General features: G+C 33.7%; 1 protein-coding gene across 1 annotated transcript; it reads left to right on the forward strand.

Annotated features, from left to right (window-relative positions):
• Positions 1 to 12,105: 12,105 nt before the first annotated feature.
• Positions 12,106 to 13,020, forward strand: LOC124924640 (keratin, type I cytoskeletal 9-like). The gene has a single exon (XM_047464653.1). The coding sequence runs from the start codon at positions 12,106 to 12,108 to the stop codon at positions 13,018 to 13,020; it is 915 nt and encodes a 304-aa protein (XP_047320609.1).
• The last annotated feature ends 491 nt before the right edge of the window (positions 13,021 to 13,511 follow it).

The raw sequence follows: 13,511 nt of genomic DNA on the forward strand, positions 1-13,511 counted from the left end.
ACATGAACGATGACCTTCATGTTAGCTTTGTCATGGTCATGAAAAAAGCCCCCAACACAATTCTACATTCTACATGTTTCCTCGTACCTAAAATATACACAAACATTTAATGTTAATCAATACCATCTTACATAATAAAAAATAGTACAAAAATATTTTAATAAAACAAACATTTAGCAAAAAATATTTATAACACTAAAAATTATCATATTTGTTGTACTATATTATATGAGTTCATCATTTACAATGAGACAATACAACATTATAATTAATTTCAATTGAGTATTTTTACCAAACACGAGATAAATAATCTAAACATCCTACAGACCAAATCATTCTAGTATGAGAAAACATAATTTTCTGCAATAATCAATATCAACATCCAGGATTAGTTTTTTCAAACCAATAAAACTCAACATAGAGTCAGTGAAAAATCACAACTAAATCATATTGAAACTCTGTCACCCCATCCCAAAATCAACTAGTTGCAAAGAGAAAATAATTTAAACTAAGATTAATAGTTAAATCATAAAGAATAAATAATTGAACAATATTACAAAATTGCATCCACGTCAAAAAAGTATAAGACCTACTTATAAGAGGAAGAAGTAATGTATTATGATACCAAAACTAAACAAAAAACAGCTTAGACCATTTATTTAGGGGGAAATAGTATAATATCCATCCCATGACAAAAAAGATAAGGTCATCCAATTACTCAAATTAAAAATAGAAAACCAAAAGGATTAGATATGGACAATAAAACTAACTGAATATCAAGTCTTCTCTGTATCACCCATAATATCATTTTATTAGAATAATATATATATAATCAGTGTGAGACTCTATGTAAACATCAACTAGATAATATCATTAACAAGAAAAAAATATATTTTTTTTATCATTAACAACGTGTGTGCTATTACTTATATTAATGTAGAATATAATAGTGGAAGTGGAAGAAAGAAGGTAAGCAGAAACAGTGATAAATGTTATAGGTAAACTATAATAAATGTCTTCCAAAAAACAACACAAGATTGACATTTCTCATCATTCATCAAGAATTATAGAAGACAAAACAATTATATGTTCAATGATCCAAACAAAATAAATTATTTCAAAAATGAAGGTGAGCATAAAATTTTGACAAACTCAAATTTGTGTAGAAACATTAATCTATTCTTACAACATTAAGTTGGTATTCTAGGATTAAATGAGTCAAGTTAGAAAAATAAATGACTAATTAACTTAATAAAGAGTCAGCATTTTCTCTTTAAATTGTAGACATAAAAACACTATAAAATATCAAACATGAGAACCTATAATAAAACATCTTCTGGGTTTATACAGATATCAAATAAATGAAAGATAATAAAATAGACACTGTTGTTATTTGAATATAGGATAAAATAATATGACTTTGGAGAAATAATCAATTTGAGATAAAATAAATAAGTGGAGTAGAATAAGTTTCATAGTAAATTAACTCAAATCTTGCACTGCAGCCAACAATATGTATACACCTAATAAATAATGACAATGAAATGTTCGAATTCAAATCTTCTTTCTAAAAGTACAACCATTATTTTAACTAACATAATTTTACTTTCCTTTCTACTTAAGTAGATAGATGTTAGATTTTAGGAATGTTAATAGTGTTGTAATTAAGGTTACATCTCTTTAAGTAAAGATGGTAGAAGATATTAATCAAATTTCTTTTATAACATCAATTCTGGAATTAATGTTAAAAAATATTTATTTCACCTAATTAGAATGCACAAGTGGTTAATATTGAAGTCTATATTTTCGTCAAGTCTCCTAAGAAAGAGTGAATACTAATTAAGAATTATTTTCAAGCAACTTTTATATATAACATAAATTTGAATAGATAATATTTAATGATTAGATATGATTAATGGATGAGAATATATCTAAGAATTTATACATGATGGGGTTGTTGAGACTTTTAATATGAAAAAAAGGTGTCACAACATTCAAAAGAATAACAGTTTCTCATGTGAACAAAATACATGTCAATTTAAGGGTATAACATCTTTTCAAGGGAAAATAATTTTTCCATCCCATTACCAAAAAGATAAGGCCATCCAATTACTGAAACTAAAAACATAAAATCAGACAAATTAGATAGGACTAATAAACAATGAGAATGAAAGGTTAGAACTCAAAAGTTCTATCTTAAAATGTAGACATTATTATATAACATGTTTGTCACTCTACTTTCTACTTAAGTAGATTGGTGTTGGATTTTAAAAATGATAGTAGTGTTGTAATTAATCTCACTTCTTATTTAGGTGAAGATGATAAAGGACATTAATCAACTTATTTTTGGAGATAAATTCTTAAGGTTAGACTAATTATAAAAGAAACATACTTGGTTTAGAACCATGTAGTGAATAATCTTTTAGGGTACTTTTTTCCGTATTCTCTAAAAAAAAATAAAAACATATATATTTCATTTAATTGTAATGCAGAAGAGGTTAATACTGAAATCTAAATACTCGTCAAGCTTCTCGAAAAAATGCTAATTAATGTTCTTTCTAAGCACTTTACATAAATTACTAATAAAAAGGTTAAATGACGAATATCTTTAGCGATTGGTTATGATACCAATCAGTGTAAAGATAATAATACCGATTGATTATAAAATCAATCGGTATAGCCGAGTCAATACCGATTAGTTATAATATCAATTGGTATAACCTAGAAAATACGATGGAAACTACGCGGCAACTTTCCACACCCTTTTGTAGATGACTTATACCGATTGGTATTACAACCATTGGTATAAAGCCTAACATTAATACTAATATCATGTATGTCCAATTTATCTTCAATGTCAATTATAATCTAAATCCGTTGATTCTCAATTCAATCCTTATATCCAATGGTGCCAAGTATTTCCCATTAAGTTCACACATAAGTTGACACAGATTAAAGAATACGACTCGAATTGAATCTGAATCATATGGTTTTTCCTGATACATATCTCTTATCTATTATCTATGTATCTATCTCATCTTCCTTACAATAAAATCCTAATATTTTTCTGAGTCTTCACTTCCTCTGTATCTCTCTTCCTACCTAAGAATCCCAAACTACTTTTGCAAGACATCAACATCTTATAGAATAAATATTCATCCGCATTTAATCAATGATAAAGTGTACTGGGAACAAACCGTAAAGTATGTGATCAACTGTGGTATTATCTATCATTGGTCCATCACCGAGAATAAATATTGCTTAATGTCCATCTATTCGTTTGTTCTAAAAAAATATATTCAATTTCTCCTTATGTCCATCACCAAGAATGAATACGGCTTAAAATTATTAGACTACCAATAGATTCACAAGAAAAGGATGAAGTTTCCATTATTGAGGAAATTGAAAGCCATCGAATTTTGATGCAGCCGACTGATTAAAAAACCAAACAATGACTAGGGTTATAGAATCACAAAAAATTAGGTATCCAACTATAATTGTAAATTGAACCTTGTTGGGTGCGATTCTATCTCAGTCATTCGATCAATCTTGGGATTGTAGCATTATCCCCCTTCATTTCTCCGTCGTCCTCGACGAAGTGATATTGGTCAGGTTTGACTTCATGTTAGCGACATCTATAGGCATTGAATGTTTATTTTTTTAGCATCTTTCCAAGTCTAGTCTTCTCTTTCTATCCATTCTTAGCTCATTAACAGTTTCTTTTGGTCTTCCCTGCATTACGAAATCTAGTTCACCCATAAAAAAAATTTCCTGATAATTTATGCACCAATTTAGGGAATTTCTACAATGATAGAAGAGATCCCTTAGACATTCTTCAATTGTGATATATGGAAGACATTATGTATAATGGCATTATTTGAGAGAGAGTTTATAGAATAGTTTATCGACCGAGAGTTGCATATATGGCAATAGTATCACTAATGCACAACATTCGATCTCTAAAGTGAACTCGTTTATCTTTCTATCATTCAACTGTTTCATGCAATTTTATATATTCTTTTTAGCAGGGCAGAAAGGAGTCGAGCTATAGAACCGTAATCCTTCATAAACTTTCGATGTTATTTAGTCAATCCCAAAATTCCTTTCAATTATTTTACTAATTATGGAGTCGACCATTTACTCATGATCTCTAGATTCTCTAAGTTAGTAGTCATTCCACATTCATCCAATATAATATCGTACTGTGTCATGATAATCACTTTCATATATGTTTGTTAATCCTTAGCATCCATTGACCATTTCATTGACAACACCTGAGTGGGCAATGTATCATGACTTATATATTTCATAATCTTGTTGTTTATAAAGTTGAAGATTCTACATCTATTGACCATGATCACCATTGGTAAGTTTCCAATCTTGCTAAGAATCTGAAGTGTTTGAAAATTTTTAGAACCGGTCAATTCATGTAAAGAAAATGTGGGATCTTCCTCTGCAATGGGTTGCCATGAAGGAGAATTGTCAAGAAGTGGTATTAGGGTGACTTCTTAGAAACTTGGTCATTAACTGAGACCATGAATAACTTTGATTTACATATGTGGTTAGGTTCCCACCTCTCATCACAAGTGTAGTAGAAGTCTTTACTCCTTTTTTATCCATTATAGTTGGGTTTAATTGCTTTATGTGGACCTAGTTCACGTTAGAAGAAGACGCATAAGAGGGGCTTGGTCAGGTCGGTTTAACGCAGGAATGGTGGTTCTGAAATATACATGTGGCCGCTGCTCAAAAGTAACTTGCATGTCACTTCTTAGACCTTGGTCATAGACATGGCCTCATTTAAGGACTCGAGAAACCGCAATATGACTACATTTACAATTTCTTCCCTCAATCTGAATAGGTAGTAGTCTATAATATATTCTCTACGCATACTATACAATTTTTAGGAAATTATATGTATTGGAGATTTTTTCTTTGAATGAACTAACATGTTTTAAGTGCATTAATTTTCTTATGGGGGTTTCATGTATAGAAGGACCGAACTATATTAAGAGGTCCCTCTTGAACACGTTCCACATCATTACTTTCATGTAGTTGCTTTGATGAATGTATGATTGAGATTTCCTAATTCAACGGACTATGAAATATTAAGTTGTAGGGTGGAGCGGAAGAATAGAAAAGAAAAAAATCAAGGGTTTCGAGGATAAGAAAAAACAGTGATAAGAAAAGAACACTTTTAGCGCATAATAGTTCAAGAGTTTTAAGATGAAGAATGAAGATTCATAAATTTATTTGAGAGAAGCCAAATTTTCACAAAAATTATTTATGCTCTTAATTGGGTGAGTTCGTTTTATATACAGGTTTATATACAGACAAAACCCAGTAGAGAAATCAGTTACAACAGCTCAAGTTTGAGCATGAGGATAAGTTCAATAATCTAGGGTTAGAGTTTCACAAAACTAGGTTTGAAAAAAACAGAAATTCAAACATTAAGATATATAGGCCTAACTTGTGAATTGAACATTGTTGGGAACGATTTAATCCCAGCCGCTCGATCAATCCTGGGATAGTAGCACATAACTATAAGGATTGAGCTATTTTGTTGGGTGTTTTTTCAAATGAAAGCTAAATCCAACACGAAATCTACCGTAGAAAACAACAACAGTGAGGGTTTTCTTGAGCCAACGTCATCTTTTCTATCTAGGCCATAAATTTAAAACTTGGGTCACAACCACCTAATTAGAGGCAGTGTGGTTAATAACAAATTGCAAATACTAATTCTTAACTCATTTATATTGAAAATCTAGTTACAGAAATAAAAAACTCCGGATTTTTTCGAGAGAATTCTAGCTCATTCGCATAACCGGTTATACTAGTGAAGAAGAAAGATGGAACTTGACGTTTCTGTATTGATTATAGACGACTGAAAGAGATTTCGATAAAGGATAACTATCATATACCTTCAATCAACGATCTTTTGGACAAACAACATGGAGCTATTATATTCTCAATACTAGATCTTCGGCAAGCTATCATAATATACAAGTAGAAGAGGAAGACATTCACAAAACGACCTTTGTGACACACTCAGAATTATATGATTTTCGAGTTATGTCATTTGTTTTATACGATGCACCAGTCATATTTCAGTCCCTAATGAAAAAAATGTTTCTAACATGGTTACACAATGGACAAAGGAGTACACATTTTCTTACAAATTTCTTTTCTACAGTACCAATTTAAACAAAAATAAGGAGCAGCTGGAATCAATTTTACATATTCTAGGAAGTATCCAGTTATTGGAAAAGTTATCTATATGCTCTTTCGAATTATTGAAACTACTTGAGCCACTTCGTTAGTAGTAATTGTGTGGTAGTTGATCCAAGTAAAATCATATGTATTCTAGTATGGCCAACTCCAAAATAAGTGAAAGCATTAAGAGGATTCCTAGGATTTACAAGGCATAACAGAAAATTCTTATGCAATTTTGTTTCCATTAGTAAGCCATTGACTGATTATTGCATAAGTACGACTATTTTGTCAAATTGAAACATCCGTTCATACTATCCCAAATAGCTTCTTCCTTTCTTGAGAATATATATAAATTACATGGATTGTCTCAAATAATCATCACATTTGGATAACAATTTCCTTTGACAAAATTGAGACCGGGAATGTTAAGAAGGCTTAAGGACGGAGAATGTAGTGAACCACAAAATGATCCGATCACTACTATATAAGAGATTTAATCAGAATGTCAAACCTTACTAGGCTCTAATTACTTCTTAACTACTGTAATATGGTTAGTATAAATAGTGGCTTCAATCTCAAAGACAATACAATAAATTGATGTATTTCTCAGTTCACCTTTTCTAATATTTTTCTTCAACCTAGTCTAAATAGTCTATAATTACATTATATCTAGTTGATCGAGGAAGGTATCACACCTTTAAACAAAATAATATCAAATAATTATCTTTATATTAGAAAGAAGTAGGATTAATACAAACCATTAATTTTACCTTACCAATTTAATGTTTTTAGAGTTGCATAAGAAAAACAATTATTAACAACACTCAAACAATCAAATAAAAATCAAGAGGAGCATCAGAAGAAATTTGAAAAGATATTTCAGAAAGGGAAATACTTACCTCAAGCGTAGAAGAACAAATCAAAAGAAAAAGAAGAGAGAGCTTTACAACTATACGAGATAGTCCATCACATATAATGGAAGAGGAGAAGATACAATAAATGAAAGTTTGTATTTAATTTACTTAAACATTCTGTGTGAGACCTTTCATCTTCTATTGTTACTGTTTTATTTTTGTCAATAAACTCATGTGTTAACCCACAAAATAGGTTGATTAGTTTATACTAATGCAAATATCTAAATCAACAATAGCGCATAACTTCACAATATAATATTAAACATTATTATATATAAATAACAACCAATAATAATAATAAATTTATTTGACAAAATTTTATTACTTACAAATTTTCTATACAACCTTTTTAGAGGTTCTAGGATCGAGCGCACTATACAACAAGTTCTTAAAAAATAAATATATAATTTTATTATTTATTTAATTAATTTGTATTCAATATTAATTACATATTATATTATATTATTATATATATTTATTAGAGTGGTGATCAAGATAATGTTTTAAACTACCCATTATCTATCGACTATCCAAAAACGAATGTAACTGCTTAATGTATTGAAAGAAAATTAAAATTATTATTCAATATATATATATATATATGATTGTTGAGATTAATTATTTTTATATATTTATAAATTATATTGTTAATAAATGTTTAGAAATATGATTATTAATTTATTTATTTTAATTTAAAAACTAAGGTATTTGACTTCTCTTCTGAAAATTTTTCAAGGGAACAACTGGTAGATGCACTAAATGACATGGTCATAGAGTACAGAAAGCTAGCAGAATCTCTAAATGAAACAAAATCATCACTTGAAGCATCTCAACCAGTTTTATCTCAAACTTTTGAATCAAATGTTTTTGAAAAGAAAGTTGCAGAGATTTCATCTGAGAATAAGATGCTCAAAGAACAGATTCAAACTATTTCTGATGAAAACAAGAGGTTAAACTATGTTGTCAGTGCATAGATAAGGTTTGGAGAAGCTGTTAAATATCAGATCAGCATATTAAAACCTGCCGGATCTAGATCCGGTCTAGAATTTGATGGCAATGACACAAACCTGTCGTGCAAAAAGTCAAACTCATCGAATAACAAGCTTAAGCCTATAAGTTTTGTTAAAGGAAGTTTGACTGATATTGAATCTAATCCCATTCGTGAAGAAATAGCTTTTAAGATTGAAATAATTTATGTTCCACCGACTGTTAGCTGGCTGAAAAATAAGTTAGAAGCAGCTAACAGGTCTGACAACCTAAAACCTAACTCAAAGTCAAGGAATTTAAAAAGAAAGTCTTCTTCAAAAGCTAATGGATCAGTTCCTAGCAGGAAGTCGTCTGCTAAGTCAAAATCATACGCATTAATCACAACACAGAATGGGAAATCCATTAGAATATCTCAGATATGGATTCCTATGGGACTAATTGATTGAGGACCCAATTGAAGATGGGTACTAGAGTTTGTAAATAGTTTCTTATGTAGGTGATGCAGGAGGGCTGCAGGAAGGAAGCATGGAGAATACTCTTTTGAGTATACATTTCAGAAGATCAACAATGGTCGTTGCCATTCCAGAAGATTAAATGTTTTTCTGTGTTTTGTATTAAAATACTTTTGGTCCGAAGGACCTCAAAACATTTGTTTATTCATTTTGTACATACACAATATGAGAGGGAGAAATTATTTTGAATATAAAGATACTCTCAGACAAAAGGCCTTCATCGGTCTATTAGACGAGGTCGTCTAAAGGCAGAGGCATGTACTTAGACGTAATTTTTCTCACAATCTATGCATATAAGTCTATATGTTTTGGTTTAAAACCCGCGCGGTTAGACCTAGACGTCTAATAGACGTTAGACGTTTTTACGTCAAGAGCAAGTGGATGCTCACGTCTAATCAAACACACGTCTAATACGTGTTGTTCATGCGTAATTAGACGTACACTTCTACTAAACATTAGACGCATATTTATGACACGTGATTAGACGCTTGTGTCTAATAGACTCATGCGTCTAATAGACGTTTAGTTGTCTTAGATGGGTGAAGTAAGATAAACATTTAACAACGTGTGTATTAGACCGATCAAGGACAACTGTCCCACGTGAGAAGACATCTAATTTTTCCCGCTCAAAAATAAAAACAGTCATCTCCTAATAAAATGAAGACACGTGTCTTTCAATGTTGAGAGAGATTGACTAATATACCCTCAATATAATGATTACTCTTTGGAAAGGACGTCTAAAAATTAATTGATGGGACATACCCCTAGGAAAAAAAACGGTTATCCTATATGACTTTTGATAGCCTATATAAGGATAGTTTTTCATGAGATTGAAAGTTTCTTTCACTCAAGATTTCTAAGAACCCTAGATTTCTCTGATTTTCTCTCTCAAAAACTCTTGTTCTTTGTGTGTCTGTTCGCATTCTTCTAAAAATGGGAAACAAGAGAATCACGCTCGGTCACTGTACTTTGCAGGTGGATTTTCCTTCCGTTTACATGTTTGATCAACCAGAGGTGGTCGAAATTTTCAGATCCCTCGAGTATTCCGGTCTAGGAAATTATCTGGGAGGGCCTTTCATCTTCCACGAGAAGGAAGTGAGGAAGTTCTTCAAGTCTGCAACAATGGTGAATGATTCTATTATAGAAGCTGTTAACGGAACATAAATCTCATTCAACGAGGCGGTATATGCGGAGTTCTTTGAACTTCCATTAGAAGGGCATACGTTCAACTAATATCTATCAGCGACGATGATGGAGGAAATGAAGATGGTCTTTTATGTCGATGGCTCGGCGATTCGACTCAATGGAAGTAAGAAGGCTCTAAAACCACAGTTCATTTTGCTGAATGATGTGGTGGCGAAAGCACTTCAGGGGAAGGCGGGTTCATTCAATCTCTACTGTCAAGATCGGTTTGACTATATGTCTGCCATCTCAAAGGGGATTCAGGTCAACTGGGCCTTAACGCTATTCCAGAACCTCTACTTTTAAATTAACCAGGAGAGCATTAACTTTGCTGCTCAAATAAGCCGTCTATTGGAGAATTTGGGGATCCCGATGGAGGATTCCGAACTAATTAACCCGACCAGGGTGTACACTGTCTTCATAGTCGCAAACACCCTAGTAAGAATGAAGAACAACAAAGAGTCTCTTTCCGGAGCCTCGAGTTAACAGACAGTAGGAAGTTCTATTACCCGATCAAAACATCCAGCGGCTTCTGTCCTGTTATTAGGAGCAAAACGAACCAAAACGTTGAACGAGTCTGAGGATAGCTCTACTAGCCTTAAGAACTCATCGAAGAAGGATTCTGGAATCGTAGATTCCAAAGTCAAGCAAGGTTTAGTCGAACTTGCCACAATTCTCATGTCTCCCTTGTCTCTGCTGCCAGTCAGTTGCGGAGATCATCAAGGTCATGTATTTCTAAAGGTGAAAAGTCAAAGGCGCCTCATGCGTCTAAATCGATGAAAGCCTCATCGAAGGTAACCTCTTCTCAATCCCTGGCCGATGTACCCAAATTTAAAGTTCCTGAGATGGAACAAGAAAAATATGTTTTTATTCCTGAAAAGGAATCTGCTGTCGGGCCAACTGTTGAGCTAGTTGGTCCAACTAATAAAATTCTGAGCAGGGTTGCATCTCCTGTTCATCAACCTGATCTTGTAGCCGCGGGTGCTACAGAACGTACTGAACCAGAGCAAGGCGATGTTCCTACCTTTGTTGCTGGTGGTGAACCTGAAAAGGTTAAGTTTATGCTATTGGAACTTCCTCGCGTTCCAAACCTTGTTCCAACGGAGTCTTTAGTGGGTGGAAAGATTGTTCTAGCAGAACCCGCACCAGGACATATCGTAAAACCGTTGACTGCTCATGAAATCATGCGTTCTGCAAGACAATCTGCTGGAATTATCTTTGGAGAACCACGACCCTTTCCAAAGCCCACCAAAGTGATCGGAAAAAGGAAGAATATTGTTTCAAACATTGATGAAGAAGTTTTGGAGGCAACGTGTATTGTTGACCTCATGATGGATCAGGCCAAAGCTGCTGCTGCTGAGAAGATAGAGATCTTCGATACTTGGGTACTGAACATAATGTCTATCAAGTACACCGGAGTCATCAAAGGTAAAGAGATAATCAATCAATGGAGGGAGCTAGTCAAAAATGAGAAAAAGGTCTTGAAGTGGGCTAAGACTTCAGAAGTGTATGATGCCCTTAAGAGAAAAGATCTGGTGGAAGCGAACTTGATAGGAAGAACTCTCTTTTCTATTCACGAGGCAAGAAAAGCCAACTTCAATCCCATTGAGAAAGGTGCTGAAGCAGAAGAAAAGGCTTTGAAGAGGTTGGACGAGATTATGGAGAACTATAGCTTAGTGGATACTCGGTACGTTGATGGAGCAAGTTGCTAAGAAGCTAGCCCATTCGGTAGTTCCTTAGATGAAGATGATCAAATGGACTTATCTGATGATGTGACAGATAAAGATAAGCAAGATGCTGCTCATCTGATCGAACTTGGAAGTCTTTCTTCAGAAGAGAATCGTTTAAAGGCTCAACCCTCTATTGAGCAAGCCGAAGAACCTATTCAGTCAAACCCATTTAAAGAAAAAGAAGAAGTGATTCAAGAGCCTGCTCAAGCTCTTTAAAATAATGCTGATCAAGAGCCTGTTCAAGCTCTTATATAAAAAAAAAGAGATGTTGTTGAAGAGCTTGTTCAAGCTCTTGTAACTCATGAAGAAGAGGTGGTGAAATCTCCTGCTGTAGGAACAGAGGGATCTGAAGAAAAAGAGGCTGAAGTCAGTCATCCTGAGATTATCAGATTAGAGGGGGAACCCTAAAAAAGAAAAAGAAGCTGAGAGTTGTTCCTCATCTAAGGGGGAACAAGATCAGAATGCTTAAACTTTCAAGCCTCTACTATTTCCAAATTCATTGCTGCAAATGTTTTTGAGAACATTCTTAATACTCTTCACAATTCAGGTAACTTTCTCAAAAGGATTAACATGGAAGAGAAGGAGTTGGAAGAAGAAGATCAAAATAAATATGATGGTGAATCAGGGGAGGATGAACCTGAGCAGTCCATACAAGTTCATACCAACTTCAGTCCAATTCAGACCATGGCAGCATATTCGCAAAATAATTCATCTAATGAAGGATCTTCAGTTGACGGAACAAAGCTCATGAATTCGATGTCAACCTTGTTAACAATGCTTCAGAGTAATGTGGCAGTTATGCAATTCAACATGTCAAAATTTATGAAAGCCCAGAAGGAAGACAAGAAGAACTTTGATGATCTTGTCAAAACCCATAAAGAGTTGGAGCTAACATTGAAGAAAAACACATATGAGGTTGAAGACTCCAATACGAATTTTGGAAGGTTTGAAAAGAAACTCTTCAATCGACAATCCGAAATGATGAGCCTTGAAAGACAGATCAATCTTGATAATCAAAGAGAGGTTATGGAAGCAATGGGCTTGATTCAGAATCAGCTGGATAAAATTCAAGGCAGCATGAGAAGAACATATGCTGAAAGACTGGAGTATGCTGACTCTATCGCAAGGAAATTTCAAGCTGAAGAGAATGCGAAAGATGATGCTGAGAAAGAGCAGAATACCATTACTCAAGGCAATGATGTTAGAGACAGAAGAGGTGACGGTGTAACAACCGGAACCAGATCTAAGCGAATGCCAACAAATGATGAAAACCCAAGGCCAACTAAAAGAGGCGGAGGTCAAAGCGGTGGTGATCACGGAAGCCGAAGCAGCGGTGATCGCGGAGGTCGAAGCAGTGGTGGTGATCGCGGAGGTCGAAGCAGTGGTGGTGATCGCGGGGGTCGAAGTACTGGAAGCGATCGTGGAGTCGAACTGGCGGAAGTGGTCGTGGTGGACGCGGTCTTCCTCCGTTCCAGAACCTGCTGACTGGAGAAGGGATGAGCGGTGAAGGATTCACCTATCCAATTGATCCTCGAGTGAAAAGGGATTCACTATTTTTATGTCAGTTTATGTTTTTGGCTTTCTAAAACATGGTTTCTGAATATTGGTGTTCTTGAAAAGTGTTTATGTAAGATGGATAAACAAGTTTTACTTCTTATCTATATGATGAATGCGTAATTCGTTATCTAGGCAAAGGTTTTAATATCATCAGCAAAAAAGGGGAAATTGTTGGGTCAAATTATTTTGACCAAGTGTCAAAGTAGTTTGACTATTGGAATTTTGATGATGAATGTATATCAAACTCAATTTATGTGTCTAATTGCTTTTGGTGAAGATGTATCAAAAACAGGTTATATTAGAATTGGTCTTAATGAGGTTCATTAGACCAATTTGGCATTAGATTCACGAAGTTAGACGTGCAGTCTAACTAGTTGAGTTAGACGTGCAGTCTAACTAGTTGAGTTAGATGTGAAGTC

Source organism: Impatiens glandulifera, chromosome 2 (assembly GCF_907164915.1).
Source record: "Impatiens glandulifera chromosome 2, dImpGla2.1, whole genome shotgun sequence".
Lineage (NCBI taxonomy): Eukaryota > Viridiplantae > Streptophyta > Magnoliopsida > Ericales > Balsaminaceae > Impatiens > Impatiens glandulifera.

Coding starts and splice junctions, on each gene's coding strand:
- LOC124924640 (XM_047464653.1), top strand. CDS start 12,106: ATGGAAGAGAAGGAGTTGGAAGAAGAAGATCAAAATAAATATGATGGT.